Source organism: Carassius gibelio, chromosome B4 (genome assembly GCF_023724105.1).
Source record: "Carassius gibelio isolate Cgi1373 ecotype wild population from Czech Republic chromosome B4, carGib1.2-hapl.c, whole genome shotgun sequence".
Taxonomy (NCBI): Eukaryota; Metazoa; Chordata; class Actinopteri; order Cypriniformes; family Cyprinidae; genus Carassius; species Carassius gibelio.
Window position 1 is genome coordinate 735752 of NC_068399.1, and position 14532 is coordinate 750283.

Here is a 14532-nt window from a genome sequence, read left to right on the forward strand (position 1 = left end):
TTTTTCTTCACTGATAAAGCTAAATAATTTCAGATAAACTATAAGAATCCCAGCGGTGCCTCCATTTTATGTAGCGCCCTCCTCCCCGATTTAAATGGGAGGGGCCCTGAGCTAGTTTATTGTTAGATCTCTCTAAGTAGCCTCTGAATATTATTAACTTTATTTCAATAAACCCCTATTGTCAATATTGGTGTGTTTATTAACAAACAAAAATAACCAAAAAATCTTGTAAGTAAAATAGTATGTTTAGTAGTAGTTTACTCAAATAAAATTCAAATAGCAATTGGAAATAAAATAAAAGTCAAACTTTCAAAGTTTTACAATAAAAGGTTCTTTCCACCTTCAAACTCAAAAATCCACAAATACAACAATGTAGGAATATTCTCTATGGAAAAGAATAAATCACTCTGGTGATTTATAAAACAGATAAAATGAACAGAAAATACACAAAATATTCCAAATATCACCAAGGAAAATATTATTGCGTTGATTGCTATTCAAGTTCACCAAATCTTTGTTGCCTCAAAACAACTGTTACTATTCACATAAACATCCCACAAAAATAATGAAAAACACCCGGGTGTCAATGCTCAAATTTGCCAAACCAAATAAAATAAATACCCTGTTGCAGGCCTGATGCGGTGCTGGCGATCGTTGAGGCGCAAAATGGATTGCCACTTCGCTCAATGAGCAAAAAAAACACAGCTGTCTTACCGATTGTTAGTTCGAGCCGGCTTTCATAACGGACTTTTAGCAAAGGAGTTCACGGTCCAAAGAACTGACGTCAGATCAATCAACTCGTCCCACCTTGCCAGAGGAACCACTGAGAATCCCTGGTATCTCAGGGCGCTATCTGGGATGTCTTCTATGGATATGGTAAGAGAAACGATGCACGGTAGTTTTCCACAAACGTGACCTCATTAATCTCTCACGTGCGACCAGCGCTGTTTCTTAAGAATCGCGCGCCACTCAGTCACATAGTCAGAGGGGAAATTGCTATCCCCTCACGTTCAAACAACATTACCAACTTTAGATCAGTTCTCTTATGGACAACCGTCATAGAATGGTATTTTTAGCAAGCTAGCGCTCCGACGCGGTCTCTCTTCCAGTTTTAGCTGTCACCTCGTCTTTTCCGGATCACCTTTTTCTCCTCCCGCCCCCTTCAGCGTTTAACCAATCCCCGCTCTTAACAACGGCAAGTACTTTTAACTCAACACATAATTATACATTTTTCTTCTTTTTTTTTATTACAATAATATTATATGAGGAAACCAATACACATACAATATATATTAATAAAATATAAAAATGTTAGAAAATAATATAAAGGAAATATTACTAAATCAAATGAATAAACTTCAACCGGGCTTCATATATATATATATATATATATAAATATATATATATATATATATTCCCCAGACTTTTAAATGATAGTATAAAAATATATGACCTGGTTATCTTTGACATACTGTATATTTTTTATGTCATATTTTAATATCTGAAATCACCCCATTCCACCCCCCCCCCCCCCCAGATTACAGACTTCACTTCTCCAGTCTGTGAGATCGTTAGCGTAAATGCTAACTGCTCAGGCAACTGTAGCCTGTCATCGTGGGAGCTCTCAGCCAACCTCACGGATGGAAATGGGACAGGTATCATGTCCCTGGTTCTGCGCCAGGGCCTTGGATACCTCAACACTACAACTGTAATCGGAGGAGAAGGTGTAAACGTCACTCTAGCGTCATACAGTGCCTCTTGTTGTTCTGAAGTCATGGAACTGGTTGCTGTAGATGGAGCTGGCAATGTTGGCACATGCTTAAAGTCAATAACATCTGCTGTTACCACCACATCCAACAGCTTCATGTCTACCACTTCTACAACAAACAGCCAGACTACAACAACAGCTACAACTACAGCTACGACAAAAATAACGATGACTTCCACTCCCTCCACTAATGCCACACCCGACAGTGATGGATGCCCTTCTGATCCACCTAGCAGTTTTTGGCTTAGTCTGGGAGCCTTTCTGCTTTTCCATGTGTTATGCTTCTAACCTTTTTATACTACATGCCTTCACACTTTGATTCTATCAATCCTGACAAGCATTTTTTAATTGATCAACACTGACTCTGTGGTTTGACTTTTGCAGTTGATTTCTGTGTTGATTAATGAAAGTATATTAATACTTGATTTTTTTACATATATAAATTAGATAATCAGTTTCGGATCTGATTTGACCTGGGCTGCATTTCCCAAAAGCATCATAAGCCTGAGTTGATTTTAGCTCCATTGGTGACAATTGAATTGACTTTGATTTAATTTATTTTTTTATTTTTTTATTTGAACAGACAAATGGTGATAGTATTATAACTTAAACTGACCATTTTTAATCATAAAAATCAAAAGTCTGTAACACATCATACTATATTATACTATACTATGTCATACTTTACACATCAAAACGCTGGCTTTATGTAAAGAGGCAGTTTCTTGTGATTCATAGATTAATCTGTTTTTCTTTTACCATGTATGACGATTATATTAACACTTAAAATTGCTTTATGGGTTGAGCATTAATGTTTTTGCTGAACATAAAACTCATGGGTGTAACGTTACTATTGCTTAAGAATACAGTTAATAATGAACAGGTGCATCTCAATTAATGAGAATGTCGAGGAAAAGTTCATTTCTGTAATTTACATCAAATTGTGGAACTCGTGTATTAAATAAATTCAATGCACACAGATTGAAGTAGTTTAAGTCTTTGGATCTTTAAATTGTGATTATTTTGACTCTGTTTGAATATGTTTTGGGTATAATTTGTCACTACTTTATTTTGCGACCCTCCCTAGTGTCCTGCACCCACTAGTAAATACCTTTCTGGTTTGACTGTATATCCTTTTGGTTATTTTATATTACAAGTTCTTGTTACTTTCTTTGTTAGTGTTTTTGCTCTATGGTTCATCATCTGTAATTTAATAACATTAGAGCTGCTCCATTGCAGCGACTTGTAATGACGCACTTTGCTGTAATAATGCAGGGAACCACTCGTTATAAATCTGTGGTATTTTTCACAAACACTTTACTTTTTTAAACATTTTTTATCTGAAACAAAATCAAATCATATAATGCAGAAACTCTCAAGCAAGCAAAACATGTTCAACTCGTGGATGTGAGGGACACTATTATTAACTTACTGCCGAGCGCATTACACACAGGACGAAAAGAGAAGCGCTATAAATCTACTTTTACTCATAGTATTTCATAAATGCTCAGTTTGGTTAGTTAGCTCTCACGCAGTCTCAGAGGTGGTCCAAGGGAACGTTAACTGATCAAATCTGATATAACGTACCTGATTTAAATTATTAGAAATGTAACATGATAAACTCCTGTATACAGTATTGATTTTCTAATTCTTTACACTTTAACCGTAGTAAAGTTAATTTGTTTGTTTGACTGCCTGCCGTTTCTTCCAATTATTTGGGCATCCTGAGATAACTACAGAAGCTTCAGTCCGGATCCAAGAGAAGAAGCTTCTGTGTTTAAAATAAACATACTGTAATGACACCGAGCACAAATCAATTCATTTATTAATTCAAACATACGAAACGTGGCTGAACACGTGTTAACTTAGACATAAAGAAACCACACGAGCAGAAATATCAGTATCAGTTCGCTGACCCTCGTCACACACACTCGCTCGAGTCATGAATATGAATGCAGTAGAATCCGTGTCAGTGTCCTCAGGGGTCACCAGCAGGTGGCGTGTTCGCGGTCAGCGTCTCCGGAAGTGACGCGGCGGAAGTGAAGCGCGTTGCTGTGGGCGGCGGCTTCTGCTGTTGTTGTGATGCAGTCAGATCTTGAGAATAAATGAAGCTGTGATCGTGAATACAGATGTTAAGTTTGACTTCTGAAGACGGTGATTGTGAGCTGTATAGTCCGTGTGTGTTCAGTGTTTTTATCACATCTTCCTCTGAACACACGTGAATCAATCTCTACTGTAGCATTACACGGTGTTTAACTAACGTTACAAGATAAAGCTGACTGTAATCAGTCACATCTGAATATTCTCTCACACACACAGGTTTAATCGAGTCCTTTCATCAACTGCTCTGAAGTATCACGAGACAACAGTGTTTCAGGACTCAATAACTGTGTTATTTCTGAAGATCAGCTGTTAACTGTCAAAGACCTGATCTCGTAGCTATTAAACTAACGTTATATTAATCTTGTTATGATAAAGATGTCAAAGAAGACAGAGGAGCAGGAGTCTGATCACTGATGACTGTAATCTTGATTTAAGAGATGAAGGATTGTGACTGTAATCAGTGCTGAGCTCTACTGTCAAAACATTAGAGAGTTTGAAAAATAATCAGATGCAGCACTTTAATAAAGTAATCAAAATAGTTTCACTTCTTACTACATTTCAAATAGTGTAAATTGTAAGTGATGATAGAGTGAAGATCCCTGTCTCACATCGACGGATGTCCAGATACAGTGTGTGATGTGTCTGAATGTGTTGTGTGTCTCTCAGGTGTGTGTGTGTGTGTGTGATGGCGGGGAAGGTGAAGTGGGTGACGGACATCGAGAAGTCAGTGCTGATCAATAACTTTGAGAAGAGAGGATGGATCCAGGTGACGGACAGCGACGACTGGAACTTCTACTGGCAAGACTTGACTTCATCTGACACTGCAGACACACACAGTGATGATATAACACTGACTGAAGCGATATCACCTGAATCCGTTCACACCGACGATATAACTGATATAACTCTGAGTGTCTTCTGAACACAGAAGAAGACGTTCTGATCAATGTTGTTAACCGAACAGATGAAGTGAGCTCTGTAGTGAGGAGATAATAATAGTATGAGAGTCACTGTCAGCTGTTTGATGAACAGTATTCTCCAGAATGACGTCTTTCGTGCTCAGCAGAATCACCATGTTTGTGTGAAATGTCTCTTTAACTAAAAGTAATCCAGGAAACACACATTTAGGCAACATTTCACAAGTTGCAGTACTGAAATAATTCAAGTGAAATGAAAATGAATTCAAACCAGTGTTATTTTAGTATCGTAGAGATATTATCATAGTTTTTTGTATTTAGGAGCCAGACACTGAAGGCTCTTCTTGTTGTTCCTCTCTTGGAGTCTGTGGCAGTCCATAGAAGCATTTGTGGGAAGGTTATTAAATTTGGCACACAGACAGAGGACAGCCTCAACATTAATCAGAGCCAGTTTGGTGTCTCTACCTCAAACCCTCTAGCGCCACCAACAGCTCACATTTTCACTCATGTTTATAATAATAACCTCTGAACCACAAGGGTTAGAAATAATAAAATGTTTGATTCTGATTCTGATTCTGATTCCTCATGACAAATTGACTGCGCTCTATGATGAAAAACCTAACCTTTGATGTTGGAGAAATAATGTATGGGTAAACAAGATTACAATAAAATGTGTTTCTAGTAAAATGGAGAAAGTTCTTCCTATTTTCACCAAATTGGCTCAGATCATATTCAGATTGTGTTGAAGTTATTAAAAGATTTTCAAGAAATCAAATACATATAGTGCATCAACAAATTTGATGACTCAGTTTTCACCTGTCGGCCAATTTGAAACTTTCAGCACAAGGCCCTAAATCACCTGATGAGATTTTGAGCAGTCGCCCCCTGCTGGTCACGAGATGTAGTAAAGTGTACACATATCTCACAGCTTTTGTGAATCTTGTGCAGTGGCCATGAAATCTCTCCTCTCTCTATTCTTTGGGTCATTCAGAATCCAGTGGAGTACGTCTTTCAGCAGTCTATGATTTTGATTTAGGTCAAAAACTCTTCTTGAACTTGTCCTAGACCGCCGGTCCAATCTCCAACACATTACACGTATCTTTGGCTAGAGAAACGTTATTTTTGATATCTTAAACTGTTTGTGAAATCTAATGGCATGATGCCAAACTGCATCTAAGGCTGTATTTCTGCAACACTTTGGCATATTGATTAGTCAAAATCAATAAGCCATGAAATCATATCACTAGTGATTGCCATTTTGACCGAAATCATCTTAAATGTCTTAATCATTTTTAAAACTTGGTTTGATGCTCCTTAAATTTCCTCTGTTGTGCTTGGCCCCAAAGCTGCTGCATGTAGCTATAGTTTTTGTAGTAGGGATTTAACAGTATGAACATTTCTTACGTTTATACGATTATATAAACTAACGTTTATAGTGACAAAAATGATCAAAGTTATCAGTATTATCATGGTATTGTTAAAATGTACTGGTTAAAAAAGGGATCACAACAGCATTGTTATTAAGAACACTTCCTTTAGGTCAGCAGTTCTGCATATTTCACACTTATCTCTCTGTTAACACACATGATTCAGATAATCAGCTTCTTAGAAGTGAGCTCCGTGCGTGAACTGTTCACATTGACATGCTCCCTATACAGTGTTTATTGCTCCCTACTCCCTGAGCAGGGAAAATCTGTTGAAGTTTACCTCACCTCTGTATATTCATTTTTCATTTATTTTAGTAAAACATGAGGCACTGTATAATTTCGCTCCCATTATTTAGGTCTAATTAAAACAAGAAACAAATAAATTAAACCTGCATGATTTAGCTAAATCATTGAAACTGTAAAGAATGGATGGATTAATAAAACATCCTCATGATTAAACTCAAGTTCTCTCATTATAATCAACAAAATGCACACAATGTAAAAAAGATCTTCATTAATTGACAACTTAAGTGATTTTAAAGGGAGCCTTCTTTACTTGCTTCAATATAATTTAAATGCAGGAGTGTATCATATTCCTTAAAATATCAGAGTGCAAATCTTGCTTTATATCTTTATTATTTAATGCAAAAAATAGTTATTAAAACAAGTTTATAGGAGTCATGCATCTTTTTAATCTTGATCAAGAACAACTAATGATCAACAAATTGGAGTGACCGGTTGAGTGTTGCGTCATTGCCCGTGGGACCGCCCCTTGTTCTTGTAGCGATTCCGCTTTGAGCTTCGGGATAGTTCGCGACTGTTGGCGGCTCTGGTTCTCACGTTAAATGCCTCCTTTGCAGTCCGGTGTTTCATATGCTTGGAGCTGCGGGGATAGCTCGCGGTGTGAGCGTTGAGCGGTGGTTGTTTCCACCTCGCATTCCCCTTTTGCATTCCCGTCGGCGGGGGATGTTGTGTCCCGTGTCCAGTGTATGTGTGGCGTGGAGGGGCTACGGATTTATGAATTAAAGGTACGTGAAACGTCCACTTTTTGTAGAGCGCTCATTCTTTTAAATATATTGCAAGTATGTTTATGCTTGTATTTTTAGGAGGAATAGATGTTCTGCGACGCCTGGTGGGCAACGCTGATTTGACGCTGCTGCTCCATACTAGTGATGGCCGATTCGTGAACGAATCGTTCAATTTAACCGGTTCTTCTTAGTGAACCGGTTGAACCAGTTCACCAAATCGAACTGAATCGTTTGAAACGGTTCACGTCTCCAATAAGCATAAATCCACAAATTACTTAAGCTGTTAACTTTTTTAACGTGACTGACACTCCCTCTGAGTCAGAATAAACCAATATCCCGGGGTAATCCATTTACTCAAACAGTACACTGAATAAAATGCTGTGAAGACCGAACTGAAGATGAACACCGAGCCGAGCCAGATAATGAACAAACACGCCCACTGCTGGAGCAGTTCTCGTTCTCGAGTCAAGAACCGGTTGCTTCGGTTTTCGGATCACCAGTACACTCAACCGAGAATCGTTTCTTTCGGACGCGTCTGATTTGAGAACCGATGAACTGATGATATTGCGCATGCGTGGAATTTTGTAAGTAGTTTGTTAAACATCGGAAAGTGTGATAAAATAACTATTTTATTTTGATTTTTTTATGATTTTTTTTTTTAGATTAATGTTTCCAATCTGTATATTGTATATAATGTATAGGCCAAATGGGTTTTCAGGAAAGTTGGACAATAATTAAGACTCTAAAGACTCTTATGTTTAATAGGAATAAGGGATGATTTATGAGATATCTGTACTGTATTTATAGTTAATGATGACACATTCACAAAATGAGTTTGTAGTAAACAGAACATGAACACAAGTAGAGCAGCTGATGACACTGAACTGCAGCACCTGCCGGTTAGAGCGATTCTCGTTCTCGAGTCAAGAACCGGTTGCACCGGTTTTCGGATCATCAGTACACTCAACCGAGAATCGTTTCTGTCGGACGCGTCCGAATTGAGAACCGATGAACTGATGATACTGCGCATGCGCGATTCAGCGTGAAGCCAACTGACTCACAGCATGTCTGAACCGAAGGGATTCTTTTGGTGATTGATTCTGATTCTGTACTAGTAATGTTATGAGCGCGGGTATTTCGAGGGCTTGGATGAAGGGCAATCTGGCGAAACATAAGTTCATTTAATAACAAATACATCGCAATGGATTATGTTTAGTAAGTGGATCATGGTTTCTGCGCTGATGACACCTAATTTATTTACTTTATATATTCAAGACTGAAATCCTCATATGCACATTATTGCTGTTACTGTATTTAGGTGTTGTTGCAAAACTCAAATGTAAACTTTTCATGATTATGAGCTTTTAACTGACTAAAGTTATGATTACTGACTTTATATATTTGAATGTTTGATAGACGTGAATCCATTACGTCATTGCCAATGACGTCATTACGTCGAGCGTGAAAGAACCGATGAACCGGTTTTTTCAACCGGTTTATTGAATCGAACCGTCCGAAAGAACCGGTTCGCAGAAAAGAATCGAACTTACCATCACTACTCCATACATTAAGTTTATCTTGATAACAAACTTTCTTCCCAACACACGTGTGCGTATAGGGCTTGGGCGTCGTGACGTCATTACTTGGCGTGGCCGCCACGTTGACAGCCTCCTTTACTGCTACTCGGACTACTGTGCAGTGTTTAGACATACTCCCTCTCATCCGTGTGTCTTAATTTGATTAAATAAAAATCTATTTCAACCATGGTAAACCGTTGCTGTATTGTGGGGTGTAATAGCGCAACACATAATCGCCATGGGGAAAACAAAATGAGAATGGATTAACTTTACAACGCTTTCCTGCTTGGAAGCGACCACGGAGACCATAACATCCGAATATTAATTTATATAGCTTAAGTTAACATTGAAAATAAGGTAAATTTCTCGGGTTACTCATCCAAAATACGGGAAATTTCAACATTCATCTTTTTGTTGCTATCCCTCTGCTGACAGCAAAAAGTCATACTACAAAACTGCTGCATTAACTAACGTTAAGCGATTTGTGAAGCTAGGTCTAACATGACTTTAGTTACAGATTGGCGTGAAATCGTGCTCTCACAACAACCACGCTATCTTAAAAAGCCCAACATCACGCAGAAGTATAAATTGGCCTTAAGGTTGCTCTCAAGTAAGCAAACGATGCTTTGAAAACATGTTTCGCTGGAAGCGCAAGGGGTAGCAACAGGACAACAGTACAGAGACTGACAGAAGGGCTTATGGGATATTTTACAGGAAAATACTAAAACAGGAAGACAGCGGGAAAAGAGCTCAAATACGTGAGAATCCCGGATAAAAACGGGAGGGTTGACAGCTTCTAACTACACTTTTGTTAAAAGTAATTACATGTGTGAATGGTTGTTAGCACTAACGTTTACCAAACTAGCAGCAGTGAACTGTACATGAGACTCCAATGACTTGTAGCTTCGGAAGTGTAGGCGCTCACAAAACAAACAAGGTAGCCGAAGATATCTGTAATGCAAATGTGCGGCAACAAGTCTCCGTCGGTACTCCACTATTTGTTGGGAATTTCATATGGATTCAAACCGTTAATGTTGCCTTTTTTGTGCACATACCGGTCCCTGACATCCTTATTTTGTGTATCCCTTTAAATCCCACAACCTTTTTGCAATTTTACCATCTTTTATCTTTCTCCCAACTCTGCTTCTTCTCATTCGAATTGCTGTATGTTTACATTCGAGAGGCTGCCAGCAGGACCGCCACGTCCCAGAATGCAACACGGCGCCCAAGCCCTATTATGACGCCGCTTGTTCTCCAGTGCCACCGTGATCGTTGGGTGGCTTCCACACTGTATTTCTTAATCGTTTGGTATTTGTTTGTTTTTTGGTATTTGTTTGTTTTTTTTTTTTCAGTATATTCATTTATCATTTGTGGTGCTACTGATTATTTTGATTTATTTGAGTTTTTTTTTTTTTTCTTGGTTTACTAAGTTAATTGTTTATGTGTTCATGGTTAGAGTGAGTGTCATTGTATATTGAAACCGGTAGTTAAGTTGGCTTGAGAAAGCCAACTTACTGAAATCCTTATCATTATTATGTTGGCTTTTTTTAATTAAGTTTTTTTAAAAAGTTTGTTTTATGAAATATTTATTTTTTAATAAATATTAATTAAAATTTTGGGGTGATAGTATAATGTTTATAAAAGTTACAGTATTTTGTAATGAAACAGGACTTTTTGTTTAGCTCTTGACTCACCGAAGTATACTATATATAGTTTCCCTTCTTTAATTTTTCAGTAGTGTGAAAACTTTAAATATGTTGTCAGTACTATTAAAATAACATTAAATTGAATGGTATTTAGGAGATTATGGTTTTTGCATGACTTCTTTCGCATTCAGCTAGACAACCCTGTCGTAGCTGTTATCATAGCCTAGGCTTTTTATTAAAAAAGAAAACAGCAAGGGACCATGGAAAAAGACTGTTGCAGGTGTATTTTTATGGTATTATTATTTTTTATTTTTTGCAGCGGGGCAACTCAAGAATGTTGGGCACACAAGTACTGTGGCTCTTTTGCCCCATGGCCAAGATGGCCAAGCCAACATCAAAGTTAGTTCACTAACTTTTAATTCTAGTTATGTTGGCTTGGCAACAAGCCAACATACTGTTATGCTATTTAAACTTCTTCTTCTTCTTCTTCTTCTTTTTCTTATTATTATTTTTCTGACAGAAATTCTGAACGCTACTCCTCCTAGGGCTTTAAAGCCACAAGCCCCAAACTCGGCAGACACCTGCGGGATAGAGCGGTGCTGGTTGCTATATCTTTTCAGACTGATCAGACTTAAAGGTTTTTTTTTATTAATTTTTAAATGTCAAATACTTTACCCATAGACTTACATTAACTGAGAAAAAATGCGCCCCTAGTTGCAATAGCCGAGATTAAGGGAGAAGTCGGCCGGGTTTCGTTTCACTTTTAAACCGGTTAAAAATACCAAGTAAATAATACAATTTCCCTCAAACTGACAAGCTAAACCAACATATCTGATTATTACAGGGGTCAGGGCTCATTAATAATTGATTTCTGGGCAGAGAGCAGTCAGAAAGATGAGAGAAGAATCACTGCTGCTGTCTCCACGGAGCTCACAACCAGCGAATTCTTTCTTATTTAAGACCTTTTAAAACAGCGATTGCACGCAATCCACACGTTAGAACACACCAAGAGCTAAAATCAGATGTTTCTGAACTGTTTAAAGTAATAACATGATATATTCGTGGCAGCGCAACTGCCCGCGAGCTCGCCATGTATTTCTCTGAACACTTGAAGAGAATTTACAGCCTGTCACATTAAAACACTGCAGCGTAACAGCACAAAACAATTAGAAGAATATATTATACACATGAAAATGAGTGTTTATATGTGATTGTGAGATTTTATCTGTCAGGCTGAACCTCACATCAATTGTTATCCATCGTCACAACATGGTAAAGTCATTTATATATATTTTTTAAGAGCTTCTTAAAATAAATATTCCTGCGAATGCACACAATCCACCCATTAGAACACACTAAGAGAAAAATCCAGGGGTTTTTGAGCCGTGTATGTGCGCAAAATGCAATATTTGACATCGCGAAGGGAAAAAAAGTCACATGACAGCCGCGTTTAGGGCGAGATCAGACAAATAAATAGGCTACACATTTCATTCACACTGACAAGCTAAATCAACATATGTTATTATTACCGGGTCAGATATCTCATTAATAAATTATGTCTCTGACCAAAGAACAGAGAGAAAGACGAGAGAGAAATGAGCACTTCATCAGCATTTTTTAAGAGATTCCAAAAATAATATCACAGCACTAGTCCACCCATTAGAACACAACAAGAGCAGAATTCAGGTGTTTTTGATATGTTTATGTGTGAAAAATGACATATAATTTGACAGCGTGATACAGCTTATGAATACTGGAAGGAAAAAAGTCACGACAGCCTTTTAACTCTGGAGTCGATTAACGCATATACGCGTTTTGAGTCATTTTCTGCTGATAACCCTGACAATTACTTAAATTACATTTTCAGTTTTAATCGTACAGATAAGAGCAATACATCAATCGAATCTGTAAAGGGTCTACTTTTTTTGGATACAAACATAATAACAACAAAACTTTGTGCACTTATAAAATAAAGATAACAAACAAGGTGTGCTGTCTTCAACCTTGTCTGCGCTGATCTTCATTTACAAACACGTCATTAAAATGAACTGTAACTCCATGAATACTCAACAAAGAGACATGAGAGATATATCTATAGAAAGCTTGACATGTCTACTTTTAAACTAAACAAGTGCTGCCGAACAAATATTCTGTGATAAAGTACGCGATGTCCTTTTTTCACGTCTCCCTTCTAATGTGTATGGAAGGCCAAGAGGGTCAAATACACGTTAAATACGTGTATTTCACGCGTAGACAACACGTATTTAAAGCGTTAAATACGCGTTGTTTACTCATGAAAAATCAGCGTGTATTTAACGTGTAATTCACGTTTTAAATACAAGTTAAATACACGTGAAATACAAGTGAAGTATGCCTATAAAAACCAGTTTGAACAGGTCAGTGTAATTGGCTGCTGAGGACTTGGGTCAAACCACTTCTGTGTCCCTTAGAGGGGTGTACCATTCATAGACAGGCAACCACCATTTAACATGCTATAGATCAGCTTATTCAGCCTTATTATTTAGTCTTTTTTCTTTTCTGTTTTTAAAACGTGAAATACACGTTAAATACACGCTGATTTTTCACGAGTATACAACACGTATTTAACGCTTTAAATACGTGTTGTCTACGCGTGAAATACACGTATTTAACGTGTTGTTGACGCATTAAAATTCACGTGTATTTGACCCTCTTGGCCTTCCATACACATTAGATAAAATGAAGGGAGACGTGAAAAAAGGACATCGCGTACTTTATCACAGAATATTTGTTCGGCAGCACTTGTTTAGTTTAAAAGTAGACATGTCAAGCTTTCTATAGATATATCTCACATGTCTCTTCGTTGAGTATTCAGTTCAGTTACAGTTCATTTTAATGATGTGTTTGTAAATGAAGATCATCGCAGACAAGGTTGAAGACAGCACACCTTGTTTGTTATCTTTATTTTATAAGTGCACAAAGTTTTGTTGTTATTATGTTTGTATCCAAAAAAAAAGTAGACCCTTTACAGATTCGATTGATGTATTGCTCTTATCTGTACGATTAAAAATGAAAATGTAATTTAAGTAATTGTCAGGGTTATCAGCAGAAAATGACTCAAAACGCGTATATGCGTTAATCGACTCCAGAGTTAAAAGGCTGTCGTGACTTTTTTCCTTCCAGTATTCATAAGCTGTATCACGCTGTCAAATTATATGTCATTTTGCACACATAAACATATCAAAAACACCTGAATTCTGCTCTTGTTGTGTTCTAATGGGTGGACTAGTGCTGTGATATTATTTTTGGAATCTCTTAAAAAATGCTGATGAAGTGCTCATTTCTCTCTCATCTTTCTCTCTGTTCTTTGGTCAGAGACATAATTTATTAATGAGATATCTGACCCAGTAATAATAACATATGTTGATTTAGCTTGTCAGAGTGAATGAAATGTGTAGCCTATTTATTTGTCTGATCTCTCCCCAAACGCGGCTGTCATGTGACTTTTTTTTCCCTTCGCGATGTCAAATATTGCATTTTGCACACATACACGGCTCAAAAACCCCTGGATTTTTCTCTTAGTGTGTTCTAATGGGTGGATTGTGTGCATTCGCAGGAATATTTATTTTAAGAAGCTCTTAAAATATATATATATATATAAATGACTTTACCATGTTGTGACAATGGATAGCAATTGATGTGAGGTTCAGCCTGACAGATAAAATCTCACAATCACATATAAACACTCATTTTCATGTGTATAATATATTCTTCTAATTGTTTTGTGCTGTTACGCTGCAGTGTTTTAATGTGACAGGCTGTAAATTCTCTTCAAGTGTTCAGAGAAATACATGGCGAGCTCGCGGGCAGTTGCGCTGCCGCGAATATATCATGTTATTACTTTAAACAGTTCAGAAACATCTGAATTTAGCTCTTGGTGTGTTCTAACGTGTGGATTGCGTGCAATCGCCGTTTTAAAAGGTCTTAAATAAGAATGAATTCGCTCGTTGTGAGCTCCGTGGAGACAGCAGCAGTGATTCTTCTCTCATCTTTCTGACTGCTCTCTGCCCAGAAATCAATTATTAAT

At 37.4% G+C, this 14532-nt stretch overlaps 2 protein-coding genes across 2 annotated transcripts in view; both read left to right on the plus strand.

Moving 5' to 3' along the window:
* The window catches only part of LOC127956312 (von Willebrand factor A domain-containing protein 7-like), a 50869-nt gene extending 48736 nt beyond the window's left edge, over window positions 1-2133 (plus strand). The window contains exon 20 of the mRNA XM_052554153.1: window positions 1538-2133. Coding sequence (XP_052410113.1) covers window positions 1538-2056 — 519 coding nt within the window. The 3' untranslated portion in view covers window positions 2057-2133. The remainder of the gene's footprint in view (window positions 1-1537) is intronic.
* Window positions 2134-3765: 1632 nt separating this feature from the next.
* ttll1 (tubulin tyrosine ligase-like family, member 1) overlaps window positions 3766-14532 on the plus strand; it is a 298921-nt gene continuing 288154 nt past the window's right edge. The window contains exon 1 of the mRNA XM_052553913.1: window positions 3766-3887. The gene's annotated coding sequence lies outside the window, so the exon portion shown is untranslated. The remainder of the gene's footprint in view (window positions 3888-14532) is intronic.